Below are 17,310 nucleotides of genomic sequence, written 5' to 3'. Positions count from 1 at the left end.
TTCTCCACAAACATCCAGATCCAAGCACATTGACAATCCCTCTGGAAAAGCTCTCAGAAATGGCATTCATGTCTACTTACACTGAAACAAAGCTTAATAAACATATTAATTAACTTTATTTTCCATACACATTTCTGCTGTCAGCATATTTGTACAGTCATTTTAAGATCTGGAAAATTTTGCACACCACTCTTCATGCTGCAACAACCTTAAAGTGCTGGATCAATTTTTGACTTCTGCTGAAGCTCAAAATAATACTTTCTATGTATATACAATATATATATATATACGTATGTATGTGTTTGCATCTAGGAAATGACCACATTTCACTAAGATAGCCTAGCAAAAGTGATATTAAATACTTCAGTCTGCAATCTCAGCATGAAAACATAGCTGTGATCCATCTGCTGGTGGCAGAGAAGCACCACACTGGCAAGTGGGTGTACTCATAAAATGTCACCTGAAATAACTCCATTTAACACTGGCAGAGAAATCAAGTATTGCAAGAGCAAAGGTACGATACAAGAGACCAAGACAACCAAACCTAAAGCATACAGTCCAGCAGCATTGATTTACATTCCTAAAAAAAAAAAAAAAATAGGACAACTTGCTCCAAGAGCCCATTTGTACTATGGAATCACTTTTGTCAGAATCAGGTAGAGTGTATCTTTGGTCACTGTGAGGACAAGAATAATTGAATATACAGGTATTTCTCAAACATCAGAACTAACTCTTTGGAAAACTCCCTTTCCTGGATACACAGCTATTGTGAGTTACTTAAACATCAGCGCTGACTGTCACCTTTGTGTGTGTGAATTACTGAAGGTGCTTCCCCCACAACATGGATACAGGGTCAATGTACAGGGAGATTAAACATTGAAGCAGCTTTAGTAAACACTTGCTGCAGAGGACAAAACTTTGGGTGCCCTCAGGGTTTATTGGCTACAAAAGGCTTTTGCCAAGATGGACCAAGAAGGTCTGAAGAGCAAGAGGCTTCTTTCATTCCATCAACATGGACCCGATGGGAACGAAGCAGAACGCAACCACAATGACTAAATTAGATTTTGATACAGTTTGGATATGGAACATAGAATTGCAAAGGTATGGCACTAATAACAAAGAAAGCATCTTCAAACAGGAAAGATGCTCTTATTCCTTTGGAAGTCACTTTCTTCACTACACATATATTCATTCCTGCTTTATGATCAGCATTCTTCATGCTAGAAATTTTGTGCTCTTACACTGAGACAGCAATAATGAGGAGGTTAAAAGCAGATTAATTCTATCAGACCTGAAAGGTTTCATATCTCCACTTGCTTTCAGAGATCACAGCTTTTCAGTGATGCCCTGTTAACCTATGCAAGCTGTCCAAAGGAACTGCAGGAATCTCTGAGCAACCTGTGTTCTCAGCCAGCCTGAGTGCTCTCAAAATACTTTTGGTCCTCACATGGACCAACGCTGTGTAGTTTCTTTTATGTTCAGAATCAAAGCTGAGAGAAACTGCAGCCAGTGAAATTCCAGCCTCCCACCCTCATCTCACAATTGAGCTCGGAACAAAAGGAAAATGGAGCTCAACAAAATAGCACAGGAGACATTTCCTTCAGCAGACTGTTGCCTTTTCTGAGTAGCTGAAGTTCTCCAGACCTGAACCTTATCTTGGCAAATTAGACACCAGGGTAGTGCAAAGCTGTTCAACCTACATTAGCAGTCAGCTTCTCCATAGGATGTTAAACAAAGTAATTCACGAGAAGAATCAGATGTTCTTCTCATATTATGTCAGGGTATTAGTGAGATCAGGTACTACTTTTACATTCAGAAGGAATAGGAAATTCAGGCTGATTCATAAGAACAGCCATATGCCAAGCTCCCAACAAAAGTCTGTTGAGAGCTGGGTATTCATTTTCCCACTGCATGTACAGTCCCTTTTGACACAGCATTCACACCTTTAATTATAGTTTTAGCTGTAGCATTAACCAAGACAAGCTGTAGGCATCTAGAAATTTTCTTGTACAAAAAGATTAAACGACAGAAAGTTTTGTAGATGTCTTCTTTACTAAAAATAATCACATTTCCCACAGGGACACACCAACTCTGTTCAATTCTCTGGTCCTCAGAACACTTACTTTCTCCAAAGTCATACAGTAGCTTCTGCAACTCATCTTCAGACTCATGGCATGTTATTCTGTCATGAAGTGATTGTTATTCTGCCATGAAGTAATTTGAACTTTTTTAAATAAAGAAACCTTGAATTAATTTGTTTTTCTTTCTTGTTTTTTAAGGAGCAGGCCAGGAAGTCTGGGAAAGGGAAAAGAACAGGGAAGGTGGGCAACAGAGATGGAATGAAGAGATTATACAGACTGATAGCCAGTACGACTTTTTCTTCTTCCAATGATGTAAGAGATAAAGACAAGAATGATAAGGAATCCAAGCGCCACGCCCACTGCGATGGGAATAAGAAAGTTCAGGTCAGAATCAGCAATGCATTCTTCAGCTGCAGAAAGAGGAAAAACAAAAAAACAAAAAAAAAGCAAGGGAGAATAAATTAGTAAGGGAAATCAAGCATTAGAAACCAAAGAAAGCAAGGAGCAAACAGGCATTTCTGAGAAATTACATTGTATTAGATACAATAATGCATGTAAAGTAAAATCAGTATTGAGTAAAGAATTAATGGAAAGATTGATTTCTTTAAACACATCCTACTTCATACATCCTTTATAGTAATATACTTCTGATTTGTACATTTAATTTCAGCTTCCTCTAGTAAGCAGAGGATAGATTAGAAATGTGAGGACAAACCAGCAGTCTGAGCAGGCATTAGTTGATCACACCTCAGAGTTAGCAGCAATAAAGCAACAAAAACCCCACACTGCTGTAGTGCTGCCTTGTCCAGGGGTCTTCCCAACCCTGGAGTCACCAGTACTCCTCTGGGTTCTAGACATGAAGGCATAAGGGATGACCGAAGTAAGAAAGCAGAAACTTACTGAGACCTGCAAGAGACAGCCAAGATAAATGTGCCTCTGGGCACTGCGTGGAAAACACTGGAAGGCTCTGTTGGGGTGGGTAACTTTATTTTCCATGCAAAAGGGTTATCAGTTTCAGCTGAGAACTACACAGACCTCACTGAAATCCACACCAGAGGGGAAAACGGAAGAGACATCTGTAACACTGCAGTGGTTTTTAACACACAGCTTGTAAAAGGTGAGGAGCCCCTTGCTGGTACAAACACCCATCGATGATTAGCACACCATGCTGGGAACCAGTTTCCAGCTCGGGGGCAGGGCTTGGCACCGCAGCTGTTCGCAAGGAGAGCAGAGCTCCACCTGCCTGCGCCAGGAGGGGTGGGCTGAGGCAGGAGGCCGTGCCTGGCTCTCCAGCACTGGAACAGTGCCTGCTTTAGATGCATTTCATAAGGCAGCACCCCTGGTAAAATGATTTTGTTTGAGTTTTTAATGAGGACATAGCATCACACACAGAGTCAACGCTTGCTCAAAAGTTGACTGCTGTTTTTCACTGAATCAGCATTAATTATGGAAAATGTATTGTCCTGCTTTAGCTTATGACAGTCCAGCACACACTTGCCATGGCCCCTCCCTGAAATGCCATACCAGGCCTTTGACTAAGAGCAAGGAGAACAACACGTGGAGGCTCAACAGCTGAAAATACTGAACTCAGATTATCTGAGAGCACCTAATACCAAGTAGAGCAACACTTGGAAGGAAAAGAAAAAAAAACAAGAGAAAGGAACTATGTACCTTATACAGCTACTTCAAGAAATCCTGATTGAGAAAATATTTAAACATCTTAAAGAGAGACATACATTTGAGATTTAGTCATCTTGTTCACTAAATATTAACATAGACAATTTGCTAGATGTTGGATAATGGGTCACTAAACACTAACACTAAATATGAATGGATTTGCTAAGGATGAAGGTGCCCAGCAGGAGTGACAGAAATTCCCTCTTCTTCAAAGGAAGGAGATGGCTGCAGCACACATCACACTGTGGCACTGTTACAGGCAATTCCCAGGGTGAAATAGGGGTTAAGGCTTCATACCAGGAACATTCCATGCTTGCTGGCACACATCAATCCAGGTATGGCTACCGTACAGTGGTTAGAAGCCTCAGAGGTGTCTTCAGGTGCAGAATTGGTAACTGCAGCCCAACACACAGCAGGGCCAGCAGGAACAGCTTTTTCAACTGACGTGGCTGAACGTGTCTCCATTCAAAAAAGTCAGACATTTTTGGCCCAAATTTTTTTTAGGCCCAGTATAAAAGCTGCCTTCCCTTTTAATTCCAATCATGAGATTCAACTAACAGCCCCAAAGTTTGTGTTTTATTAACATATGCTAAGGAAGAGAGAGCACTGTGGTAAATAAAAAAATTTTAAAAACCAGCCAAAGAAAAAACCAAAACAATGAACAAATGAACCCTTCCAAAACCTAAATCCCATCATTCACTGGCTAGAAATGGTGCTTTTGAGGACTATTAGCATGACATCTTTAATCTAAAATATCAGAAACCCTGACATTAGAATACACTATTTAGTAAACTGTGTATAAGGTACAAAACCAACCACACTCTGTAATAGATTACACACATTAATATTCCACATCCACAGGCGTTAAATACATCCACAATTTAAATGCTGTTTCCACAGACCAGAACAAAACCAGCTATGAAACAGAATCTCAGATACAGACTGATTAGAGTTCACCTTACTCATTGAGTTTATTTTCTTTAAAAAAAGACAATACAAGACGTCTGTTTTCAAATCAGTTAAAAAATGTGAACAAGTTTCCTTAAGAAATAGAACAATCTTTATTTTTTAGAGCACAGGTTAAACAGATTGACAGTTCCCTATGGAGCAATACATACAGGAAAACTAGTGGTTTTATAACAACAGGAAGTCAGGTGTAACTGATGTTTTTTGAACCAGTTACCTGCACATCAGTCTAGGAGTACTTAAAACTCTGAGCCAATGTACTTACAGGTTTTTGCAATGGTATTTCTAGTGCTGATTTTAGGAAGCAGTTTGCATGAATCTTCTATTTTATCACTTGGAAATTGTGTACAGTTCAAAAATTTGCAAGGTCAGAAGAATAGTGTGATGATTACTCCTTAACAGAGATGCATGTTTAACTGGTGCCACTGAACATCACTCACAAAAAAAAAAAAAAAGCTAAAAAATCTATATGAACTTCTGCATTTGAGGATATATTAATATGAAAGTCATTAGATCCATTTTTAAAAATTAAAATGGTAAGTCTTGAAGCTTGTTTCATGATTAAACTTATAGCAGTTCCCCACTTTCATTAAAATGCATTTCAGTAACTGATGCAAAATTCAAGCTGTAGACTACAAGCTATAGTAAGCATTATCCACCCATACATGCTTCCTTGGCTAGTGTCAAGAGTAAACTGTCTTTACAAAAAAAAAACCAAACGAAACCATTACTGAAAGAAGTGTATTTTATGATTTGTATACAAACATGCCACAGACATCTCTACAACCCTAGAGAACACTAATAAAACACTAGAGAAGCTTTGATGCAGGCTAAACTCATTCTAAATGGGGAGACAATGTTATGTTCATTAAATAACTAGCTTAGGCAGCTCATGTTATGACATATGCAAAAAAGCCACAATTATCTAAAAGTCTAAAAGACTTTTTTTTTTTTCCATGCAGTAAGAATATGCACAAGGAGCCCAGAGCAAAGTTGTGCATCAAGGGTTAGTCTCTACAGAGCTGCAGTTAAAGAACAGTCCAGTTGCACTGCACTTTTTTAACCTACCTATTCTTTTCATACAGCAAGGAAAAACAGGTGTTGTGGGTCCATCTCAGACTTGTTTGGCTTTTGCATTCTTAACATTAATAAATGCTACACCGCAAACAACCCAACACAAACATTCAACATTCAGAGTGCCAATGGCGGGCAGCTACAATGTGAACTTGGACTGGCAGAGAACCATTCAAGATGAAGATTTAAAAACAGCTCAAGCTGCAACAACAGATACTGGCTCATTAAATGAAAGCATCTTTAAAGGTCATTCAAAGCAACAAGACAGACCAGTTCTGTGCAGAGTATGGTATGAAGTTAAGTGCACTTTAAAGTTCTGGAATATTTAGAAAGGTTATTCCCTTTAAACTGATGCCAGCAAAAAAAAGCTTGCATTAATTTAGCAGAAGTCTGCCTTAGGTGAGTGTTTTAGATGATTGCCAAGGTATAACAAAGAATTCAGTGCCTAACAGGTTTTTTTTTGAAAGCATCTGGAAACGGCACTGAAGTCTTCCCATATATTCACCATTTGGCAAATTACCCATTTTGTTTGTACAGCCACTGTATAGGAATGATTCCTGAAATTACACCAAGGCAGGAGTAAATTACTGAAATCCTAACAAAGGCAAGTAAGTTACTGCTGCCACTTCCAGAGATCGCTTAATCACCAGCCTGAAGTTCAATCCTATGGAAAACGAAGTTGCTATTGGGCATTAGACAATCCTTGTTAAATACTGTACAAGTCAACAGAGTGACTAATGCTGCCAGCTTAACCCACAATTACAACAACAACTAAGGAACGCAGAGGAGAGAAGCAAGTACAAATTCTATGCTATTCTGGGAGATGCCCAATGCACATCAGTTCAGAACGTGTTATTGTTTCAGGCTAGTATTTGTAAAAAGCAGAAATAAATCCTAAAAGCTTTAGGACTTTTGCAAGATAAAATCCTTAGCCTAGCAACTCATCCAGGATTTGACATCTTCAAGACAGCTATGAAACCCACATGGTCTTCTTAGGGCAGGAAAACAAAGTGTAATTCTGCTTCATCTGAGATAAACATTCTCCCTTTATTCTCAACTCCAATTAGCTGTGGCTAGTAATTACTCCTAAGTTTTGGGTCTTTTTTGGACTTCAGAACTTGCACTTGCTTTGTTTAGAGTGAAATTGTAACAGGAATCACACTTAGATTCACAAAGTTTGATATCCAGCATAGCTTTTTCTTCTGCCAATTATGTAAGCAACCACTATAATGGCAATCAAGACAGCAAGTGCAGCACCAACTACAATTGGGATTAGAATGCTGTCATCATCCAGCGAACACTCCTGGGCTGTAGGTGAGAAAAAGGTTGCAATAAGGAATAAATAAAGACAGAACACTTGCCAAGTGTGGTATAAAAATCTGTTTTCCTTAATATGAAGGTGTTAAAACATCAAGTATTTAAACTAAGAGAGAAAGAACTGCAGAGGTCTCATCAATACATTTAGCATATTTAAACATTTTACTTAATTTAAGCATTGATAACCTATAGCAAGTTAAGGGTGTACAAGTTTTTCTGTCCACAAGATCTGTACCAGGCAAGGGAGCAGCCATTCTTCTACATTCACAAACCAGGCTTATCTATTTCATACTTAAAGCAAGTCTGGTTGGTACTTTCACTCATTAAGGATAAAAAGTGACCTAGATTTGGTATCAAAACTCTATCCAGAAAAAATACATGTTACACAGATAAAATAACTAGAAGAAAGCTAGCTGCAACTTTAACTACAGAGTGAAATGGGTCCCTAATTCTTTAGAAAGACTAAACTGTTTATCCTACACACATCTGGAGTTATCTTACTTCTGTCTAAAACCAGAACTTTTCAATCTATGTGTCGACAGATCAGTCTAGTCCAATAAGACTGTGCTGCAGGTATTAGCATTAAGCACAAAGACCAGTTTGCACTAAATATTAAGAGGTAATTTAAGACATTTCAGTTTTCTCCAGACAAGATCAAGATATTGCAGCAAACAAACATTTCAGGATCTCTTTCGTTCTGGATACTCAAGACTGCCTCTGAAGGAAGTCCTGACAGTTCATTCTTCCCCAACACTCCTATTCCTCAGACTGACAGGTAAAAAGAAACAAAACACCTAACAGTATTCCCAAAGTCAACTTCTGCAAAAGTTCTGTCCAATTTTCTTACATATCTGAGCTACAAATGCTGTAAGTCAAGATGTTATCAAGTAACTTCTAACCTATTCTGCACAGCAACCCTTAAGTCCCTATTCAGTGTTTCTAGTTCATTCAAGTTTTGTGAAGAAGAACCACACACTTAGCAGACATTTTTTAAGTGAGAACAAAGCTTTGCTTGAACTTGAATGTCACTCTCAGAACTTCTCTTCATTCCATGCATATCTAAACATAGTTTAAAAAATTGGAACAAGAGCTTCTGAGATAAAGTGCTTCTACCTAATGCTGGTGCTTTTTAGCAAGTGAGAATTTTGCAAGCATCACTAAAAAAAACCATAACTCTTACCTGTAGCAAACTTATTTGCCTCCACAAGGAATGGCTGAATCCATAGATTAAAAGTATGTACTTGAACATTTTCATTAATCTGAAGGGTCTGCTCTTTTCGGCACATGTAAGAGCTACCAAGGAAAGCATCCCACTTGCTTAAGTTGTTGTTATCTGCACTTGAAATGACTAAACAAAGAAGGAAAAAAAAGAAAGAATTTACATGTTCACTTAAAATGCAAGACAGTTGCTAATATAGTAAGACTGAGTAGCTGAATCTAGAGGGGCCAACACTTCAACACTGACTAGTCTGAAAAACAAAGTAGTGCAAAGTGGGAATGATCAGCTTAACCAGAAATCAAAACCTGAAGTTATTACAGTAACCTCTCTTTCACATGTACATGACATCAGGCTTTCCTTATACCTCCACTGATCTCAGTGCTGCAGAGTTGCAAGTGCTTTAGCTTTAATGCTCTTTAATTGCTGTAGCTATGACAAGCAATTTAAAAAAAAAGAAAACATATGTTTGTTGGGAAAAAGGTATACTTTAGCTTCTGAAGGACTGGCCTTTTTTTAGTGAGAGTACAAGTGGTTGGAAGATACAGCAGCATCTTAAAACAAAGAAGACAACAACTGGTTTAGGAAAAAAGCTTTGAAGTTGGTACAATTAGATTTCACACCACAAAAAATTACATTACTGAAAAGAAGCCCTCCTGATTTACAGTGACTCCATTAGCAGAAGTTTCAGGAATCGTAGAGTGCTCCCACACTGTTTAAAGTAACTCTTACAGCCATTTCTGCTTATTATTTTTGCTCATACCAACTTCTAGACATAGAGTAGGAGCTAACAGTAAGCATGTGCAACACTGAAGAAAAGCCAGAATTATTTGATGCAGATAGTGAATAAAGTATTACCCTTGTTTAAGGCAGATACTGTTTCTTACCAGAACCATTCAGACGGTTGAGCAGAGTAACATTCACCTCCCTCAGATAAAATTTCTGTACACTTGCACTCGCATTTTTCTGTTCAAGAAGCAAGAACCAAGTGTTAGTGTGCAATTTTGCATTTGTAAATTTAAGAACACATGCTTTACAAAAGCCAACACATTTACCAGTCTTACATTTTCTACCACTTTAACCCAGTTCTCCGTTTGTCCTGAGGCACTCAGCTGGCCAGTTACACTTCCCATATGGGAACAGCCAACCACCAGCAAGCAACAGGAGGATTTTACTGTAAGTGATCACCATGCATGCTGTTAAATGATAAATTTAGTTTAAAATAAAAGAAGTTACTTACAACAGCAAATGTGAAACCAATCAGTGTGCTATTTCCATCATTCAATTTCAGAGTGGCTGTTGTGTTACCACAGGCACCATCTGCGACAGTTGTCTTTGGATTGATGTTGATCAGAAGAGGCTGAAATACAGACAAAGCACATCAAAGACATTCAGCTGCCTTTGGAATACATTGTCTCAGTCAGGAACAGTTTGGGGTTAGAAGAGCTTGTCATAAATATGACAGCAGGGAGAGCTGAGCTTGGCTGCTGTGGAACCAAGGCTGTTTGAGTTAAATTTACATGCTGGCAGTACTGAAACAAACAAATTCCTCGAGAAGTGTTACTTTGTTCCCAAACAGAACAGGCTACCCTCTGAGGGGAAAGACAATATCTGCAGGGAATAAGAGCCATAACAGCTAAGGAAGTTCCAGACTTTTAATCATGTTAGAAGTATTCCAAATAAAAAGATCTGTTGAATCCATGTAAGGTTTTTGAATACCTGTATTATGCAACAAAACCATTCTGATGTCAGAGAGGTGCTACATATAATACTTAGAAGCAGTTCTAGACAGCCAGCAGTGCACACAGCAATACTCTGCATTCAGATTTCACACCAAATAACTACAGCAACTTTTACTCTTCAAAAGAAAAAAGAAGCACCTTGTCTTGGGAAACATTCAGTTGCAGCCCCACAGTTGCCAGGAAACACGTTTTATTTCCACTTTTAAGAGAATAGTTTCCTGTGTCTGGATTCTCTACAGGCTTGGGAGGAGTTGGAGCAGGAGACGCAGTAGTGGTAGGTGCAGTAGTTACATTGGCAATAGTAGGTGGAACAGTAGGTGCAGTAGTTACATTGGCAATAGTAGGTGGAACAGTAGGTGCAGAAGTAGGTCTATCAGCAGGACATCTAGTCTCTGAAAAGACATTTTAATCACCATCTCATTACTGAAATTTTATTGAAGTCCCATTACTCAAAGTACAGTTGCCACTTATTCTCAGAAATCCTGTAACACTCAGTTTTAAATCCACGCTCAGTACCACTTGCCTCTGACACATGGAAGCAAAACACAAAGACAGTTCAGTTGTTTTAAAAGTGTGACGTGTATCTGCTTTCAGCCAAGTAAGTGACCCTATTAGGCTACATGCAGCAGGATGCTGTGCTTGTCTCTTTCCTGAGCTATGAGATGAGACAACAGGCTCTGGACTAATCAAATGCAACAGCAGAGGCCACCACTGCAAGTGGAAGGCAGTCAGCTAAAACCCCTCAAACCCAAATGATTTACTCAGCAACAGTAGCTCTGAAGTGCTTATTTTTAATACCCCAATTACTGGAATACACACTTGAGAAGAATCCCACCTTGGCAGGCAAACAATCAATAGTACAGCACACTACTAAATCCGTTCTCCTAAGCTATTTTTCCAGGAACAAGGAAAGAAATACTAGAGGATATTTACATGGATATTATTAAATACAACACATCTTATAATTGGTGGATTTTTTATTATGGAACTTTGCTCCCTGCACTAAGGTGCAATACAAAAAAGCTCTTTCACAAACTGAAATGCTCACCTTTTTTACTGACTGTGCCATTCTGAACAAAAGCCTGCACAGTAACATTCCAGAAAATCTGTTTTATATTTTCTGCTTCAATAACAAAGTAATTGTGACACACGAAGACAGTATTCAGCTGAACTGGACCTGCAGGATCCTTCATAAGAACAGTAACTGGTCCTACAAATAAGCACAAATATTTTAATGCGTTATGAACTACAAGAACTTAGAGGTAGTGTTACATTTTCTATAACTTCATAAGACAAAGACTAAGTGATAATTAAGCTTAACAATCTTAATCTCTCTTCTGTATGTCCCGACCTGAAGTGATAGGTAATGCTACTAGTAAAGCTAGGAGTAACCAAGCTTACAGAACTAGACAAGCCATAAGAAAGGTGAACCCTTTTACTTAAGTTTGTAAGGAGAAAATAGTTCTATTATTAGTAGGCATTAATACACAGACAGCCTAACACTGTATTGCTTAGCAAGGTAGAAGGTCAAGCAGTGCCCACTAAAATTAATCTTCCATGAGCTTGCTGTCCACCTCACTGATCAAAGCTGTTTATCCTTCCCTTTCTCTTCCACTTACAGGAATTACACATCCAGTGAAGCCATTTGGCCTGCACTGTTACCCAGCAGGCAGGTACAAGGAACAGCAGCTGGCAGCACGTGGTACAGAACTCATTACATTCATTACTAACTCCTGGATTGCTCCTTAGTTCGAAGGAGCCAAGCCAGGTCAGGTACACAAGGTCTGTCACTTCTGGCTGAGATTGCTTTGCAAGTCAGATTCTGAACTGAATGTTACCTTTTCTCTTAGCATCAGGAAACACAGCTGTGTCATTGGTGTTGTAGGTCAGTGTGATGAAGTCTCCCTGGTAAGTTTCATTGGTTTTTGTGATGTTAATGCTCCAAGAATGACCTTCTCCAAACTGCACTGCCAGAAGGGCAGCCTGTGTGTCATTGCCACAGACGCTTCCATTGTGTGTTGCATTGGGTGACAAATTCAGGGTTGTGTTTTTCTAGAAGAAAAGGGGAATTAAAAATGCATTCACATGCAGCTCTTCCCCATGACAACTTTATAAACTTGCTGGAGTTAGCTGAAACCTTGCACAAGATAAGTGAGTTTATTTTAGGTTATTCTGGAAAATTATGGTAAAGACTCCTTGACACCTGCCTGAGAAAGGAGCTGTATCAGATTCAAGTACAAAAGTACAACTCCAACTTGGCTGTAAATCTTGATTATGTTGAGCTGCAATTACATTTACTGCTTGGGTTAAGAACGTAACTACACTGATACTGGTTAGACTTGGTGAGTTTGTGTACATCATTTAAGTAAGAGCAACAGAGTACTTTCAGTAATTTGTATGACTGAGAACTTATTCTTTACTTTATAAGGACTATATAGGAATATTCCTCTCAACCGACTTAGTTAAAAAAAAAAAGTAAGAAATCAAACACCCTGGGTAAAAGAGCTTAAATTTTAATCCAGGTCAAAATCCAGTTCTCAGCAAGAGTTACTCCTAAATACTTACATAATCACCATTGTTTGATTCATATGTTATCAAGAAACTCATCATCCAATTTGCATACAGGCATGTAGCATTAGAAGCATCCTTTATATCTACTTCAACTGCATAGGACTGGAAAAAACCTGTAAGATATGATTATCAGCTATTAAGACATTGATTTTTCTTAATTTTCTAGAACCACTTAAGAGGACAGCTCATCACAAAGCAGTAAATTATGTCAGGACCATATTCAATTTACCAGAGAGTGAAAAGAATAGCTAGATTTCTAAAAAGCATCAAAAATAGAAGCACACCACAAAGCTGTCAAAGCTGGCAAAAATTGACAGAATGTTTTATAATCTATTTACTTGACAAACTAATAATCGCAAAGTGTTGACTGCCCAACACTGGGCACTTTTAAGATTTGGCTGTACAGGGTGTTGGGCCATCTTGTCTAGACCGTGTCTTTGCCAAGAAAGGCTGGACCAGCTGAACCTTGAGGCCCCTTCCAACCTAGAATTCTGACTCTGAAGTAAGCATCAGCTTTCTGGTGACACAGTGGGTAAACCAAAGGGCATGAACACAGCACCTGAACAATGTGCTGCTTGTAGACCGGGGTCTATTATTTTTATTATTTTACGTGGTGTATCCGTGATTACGGCTCAAGCTGACCCCCAAGAGATGGGCTCGGCAGTGCCTTCACTGCGCTTCCACCATTCCCATCTCGAGACACACGGGCGTTAAATCCCCTCTGCCTTTTAAGAGAACTTTTCCCAGCTGTTGTGTTCCCGACGCGGTGACTCCCGGCACGGATGCTGCCGTGCCCGCGGCCCCACACCGAGGAGCGCTGACAGAACGGCCGGGCCGGGCCGGGCCGGGCCGCGCGGGTGGGCCCGCGGTGCCGGCCGCCGGGCCCCGGCCCTGGGCGGAAGCGCCCCGAGGCTCCCGGCCTCCCCGGCCCCGCCGCTGTCCCCTCCCCTCCCGTGGGTGGCGGCGCGGGGGGGCGGCAGCGGCGCCTCCGCCCCGGGGCCGCCCCCTGAAGGTGCCGCGGGGCCGAGGCGGCCCCGGGACCCCCCCGGGACCCCCGGTGCCCGCGCGCCGCGTCACGCGCGTGACGGGGCGGGGAGCGGCGCGAGCCTGCGGGGACACCCGAGATCCACTCCCCTCCCCCGGGCCCCGGCGCTGCCCCGCTCACCAGAGACGCCGAGCAGCAGCAGCGGCAGGAGGAGGCGGCCGCGGGAGGAGGCGGCGGAGCGGCGCGGGCCCATGGCGGTGGCGGTGGTGCTGCTGCTGCTGCTGCTGCTGCCGGCGGCGGCGGGGACACCGGGGCACGGCGAGCGGCCGGGGCGAGCGGGCGCGACAAAAACCTCGCTAGCGGTCATGTGAGGGGCGGGGCGGGGCCGCCCGCGCGCCGCCAATCGCCGCTCGGCGCCGCCGCTCGATTCCGTGGATCGCGGACGGGCCGCTCGCCGCGCGCTGCCTCGGGCGGGCGGGTCTGGTCTTGTCTCATCCGCTCCTGTCCCAGCCCCGATCCGGCGGTGGCACCGGCAGCGGGGACAGCAGCGATGGCCTCTGCAGGGGAAGGGTAGCGGCGGCTTGTTCTGGCCCTCGGCAGTGTTTGCGGTGTGCCCTGGCGCTGTTCCAGTCTGGGAAGGGGTACCTTACAAGAGGTGCCCATCCAGGGAAGTTTAATACAGAGGCTTTCACTGAGAAAAACAAATAAAGAATAAAGATATTGCCCGTGTTTGCAATAAATAGAAAGGGTTAGTGGGCTCTCAGTGCCCCTGTCCTGCCATGGCTGTCGCTGCTGTCCATCCACTCTGCCATGAGGGCCGCTCGGTGCTCCGGTGGCCGGGCAGAAACCCCCTCCAGACCGGCCCCTGCGGCGGGAGGGATTGGCACCTGCACCCCGAGCTTTAATGCGTTTTCTGCGGGTGCTGAAAGGCAGAAAGTGGGGCAGGAAACGATGGGAGATGACAGGAGTTTGGTGCGAATGAGGGAGAGAAGAGCCTGCGGTGCAAAGCGGGGAGAAGACGGCTGGAGAAAAAATTCGGTGGATTTGGGTCTGGAAGGTGGAATAAAGTGTGTATAAAGTGTGATGGATGCTGGATTGATGGACACTATTGATTAGGGGGAAAAAACCCGCAAAACTCCATAGCCGATGAAAACAAGTCAGAAAGGCTGGCTTGGTAGAGAAAGGGGAAATGAAGAAGGCATTGAGGCTGGGAGACAGCCAGGAGATGGCCCGAGGAGACAGGAGCTCTGTGCTCAGCAGGGAAGGGCCTAATGGAATGGCATATTCCTGGCTGTGATGCTGTGGAAGAACTGAGGATTTTCAGTGGTCAGGCTCTAAGACACATCCCCAGTCATGGGGGGAGAAGATGGAGTCTGAAGAAGACAATAAAACACATTGACCTGATAATGGGACAGTTGGAGTGTAGATGGTTGATAGGGAAGCAGTTATGCAGTCTGGAGGAAGTGGAAATAATTTGTTATCAAAGGGCAGTTAATTTCTCTCAGCTGCATGCTTGCAATCCTGTACTTTCCCATAGAGTGTCACAGAACCAAAACTGGTGTGTCAGGGCCACCATAGAAATCAGAGCATCAATCAAATGAGGGTCATACACAAGGGCTTTTGTGCTCAGAGAAGTTCACTGCTTCTTTGCATTTCTTTTTGTGCTTAGTAACTACACCTAGAGCCCACTCAGCACGTGTGTTACATACCTGCACATGCCCTTGTCTAAGTATGGTTGCATGTGACTTTCAGATTCACATAATTTCAAAACAGAGTAAATTTATATTTATCCTTAAGGCTTAATTACCAAATATTTATTTGAAGAAATAAACTTTATATTTAATAACTGACTTGCTGTAGGCTGGAGGGAAATGTCAGTAACAGCAGCACAGATGAAACCACGAATTCTGAAAGCAGCAAGTCTTTCTCAGCTCCACCACAAAGAGTGGGGCATTTCAGAGGCTAGGGAGAGTCCTGCTCTAGGGATTTTGTATTTCCTCAGGTTTCACTCCTTTAGGACAAAGTACTTTTTTTGAAAAGTGATCTCACAAGGAGTTAGGAGCAATCAAATTAGGAGGATTTGACTATTAGGACACAGACATTGAATTAAGCGTTAATTAATTGGAAGAGGAGAAAATGATTGGTCTTTTCAGGTAGTTCATGCAGTGGAATGGCACCCTTTGCATCTGCTGGAATATTTACTTCTGGACTTATGAATATACATTGATATGTTCCAACACTCCCTTGTTCAGAATTCTGAGTGTTTGGATCTCTTGCTTGCACGGTAGGAAATGGGCTCTGAACCAAGTGGATGTTCTGCAGACATAATGGGAAGGCTGATTAACTTGTTTCCTTTATGCCAATTTAGTGAAGCTTGAAATGAAATCTAATGGCAGCAAACATAACAAGCAAATCCTTTTCTGTGTAATAACACAAGAAAAATAGCAAGCAGTGTGGGATTAAAAGAACAGTATAGTTTATTAATTTAGCTGATCCTGGTTTTCTAAGACATTCACATTCCTTATGTTTATTGCTGGATGTGAGAAGGAGGACTGTAATGTTTCTGTACAGCATTACAGTTTTACTGCATGTTATACTGCCTGACATCAGTTGTTTTAAGAAGGTATTGACATGTAATGAGAGCAAATATCAAAATATTATAATTTCTTTTTAAAGCTTTAGTTCATTGAGGAATATAATTTCATGCCTAATTTCATTTGCATCATATGCTTAATCCTTCATGAATCCTTTAGCAGTTTCAGCAGTTTAGATACTATTTCTGTAATCAAACTTTCTTTAGCCCTGGGACTTGCCAGAATTGATGGATGTGTGTGGTCAGAAGCAAAGTGTCCACTGTTTAATGAAGCACTGAGTAACTTAATGTTTCTGATTCCTGGTGCAGAAAAGTAGAGGTTGTGATAAAAAGAAGAGAGAGATAATCCCTAGGACATGTAGTAATCATGGCTTTATTCCAATGTATTTTTATTTATTCTTTTAGATATCTCTAAACAAAAGGGCAACTCTTGGGGTTTTTTTCAGGGAAAAGATTATGACAGAACAATTATTCCTTCCCAGGAGGCAGGGGAAAGATTTGGTTCCATTTCAATGGAAGGGGTGGAAAGAGGAATGTATTAATGCTGGCCAGAGAGGTCCGAGAGTCACTTGGCAGAGGGGGATGAACCACAGGGACCTTCCTGGGGCTGTGCCAACAGCTGAGCGTTATTCACGAGTTCTTCTCACACAGCCCGGTTTGCAGCCTGGGCACTGAGCACGGGGGCTCCGGCCACCGCAATGAAAACCACGGAGCGTCCAGCACAGGGTGACATCTGCAGGGCCTCAGCTGCGCTTGTGACTCTGCTCGGGGGCAGGGGCCGCTCCGAAAAAACCCCAAACCCTTCTTATCTAAGCCGTGCGCAGGCTCCGAGCGGCCGGCAGCCCTTTGCGGGGAGGTGGCGCTGGGAAACCAAACCAATAAAGGCTCTGCGGGAAACTGCTGAGTCAAGACCGGGGAAATCACGTGAAAAGCCAAAAAAAGAAACCTCGCTGGGGAGGTGAAGGGATCAGAGAGCAGGTTGCAGCAGAGAGCTGCGAAATTTCCTGTAAAACCTGCGTCGTGTCGCGACGCAGCTGGAAAAACATTCCCGGGGCGGGCTGGGGGCGGCGGCAGCGGCGATGGGCACG

At 42.1% G+C, this 17,310-nt stretch overlaps 1 protein-coding gene across 2 annotated transcripts; it reads right to left on the bottom strand.

Moving 5' to 3' along the window:
* Positions 1-93: 93 nt before the first annotated feature.
* Positions 94-14,012, bottom strand: LAMP2 (lysosomal associated membrane protein 2). Of its 2 annotated transcripts, none has more exons than XM_054641752.2 (9): positions 13,810-14,012; positions 12,639-12,757; positions 11,912-12,125; positions 11,122-11,283; positions 10,212-10,465; positions 9,572-9,691; positions 9,219-9,297; positions 8,296-8,463; positions 94-2,491 (listed from the first exon to the last, which is right to left on the bottom strand). In XM_054641752.2, exons 1-9 carry the CDS (start codon positions 13,994-13,996, stop codon positions 2,349-2,351), a joined length of 1,446 nt encoding a protein of 481 aa, XP_054497727.2. In that variant the 5' UTR covers positions 13,997-14,012; the 3' UTR covers positions 94-2,348. The 2 variants fall into 2 exon arrangements, with proteins under 2 accessions (XP_054497727.2, XP_054497728.2); XM_054641753.2 differs by lacking the exon at positions 94-2,491 and adding an exon at positions 4,705-7,112 and having other exon boundaries at positions 8,302-8,463.
* Between the last annotated feature and the right edge of the window lie 3,298 nt (positions 14,013-17,310).

Source organism: Agelaius phoeniceus, chromosome 14 (assembly GCF_051311805.1).
Source record: "Agelaius phoeniceus isolate bAgePho1 chromosome 14, bAgePho1.hap1, whole genome shotgun sequence".
Lineage (NCBI taxonomy): Eukaryota > Metazoa > Chordata > Aves > Passeriformes > Icteridae > Agelaius > Agelaius phoeniceus.
Note: the sequence above shows the minus strand (reverse complement) of the source record. Positions and strands in the feature narration are given on the sequence as shown.

Bases quoted from the DNA above. Each gene is read 5' to 3' on its own strand.
- LAMP2 (XM_054641752.2), bottom strand. From the start codon at position 13,996: ATGACCGCTAGCGAGGTTTTTGTCGCGCCCGCTCGCCCCGGCCGCTCG. The intron at 11,284-11,911 runs GTAACATTCAGT...GCTTATTTGTAG, and splicing joins TCCTGATGCTAAGAGAAAAG to GACCAGTTACTGTTCTTATG. The intron at 8,464-9,218 runs GTAAGAAACAGT...TTCTTTGTTTAG, and splicing joins CAACCGTCTGAATGGTTCTG to TCATTTCAAGTGCAGATAAC.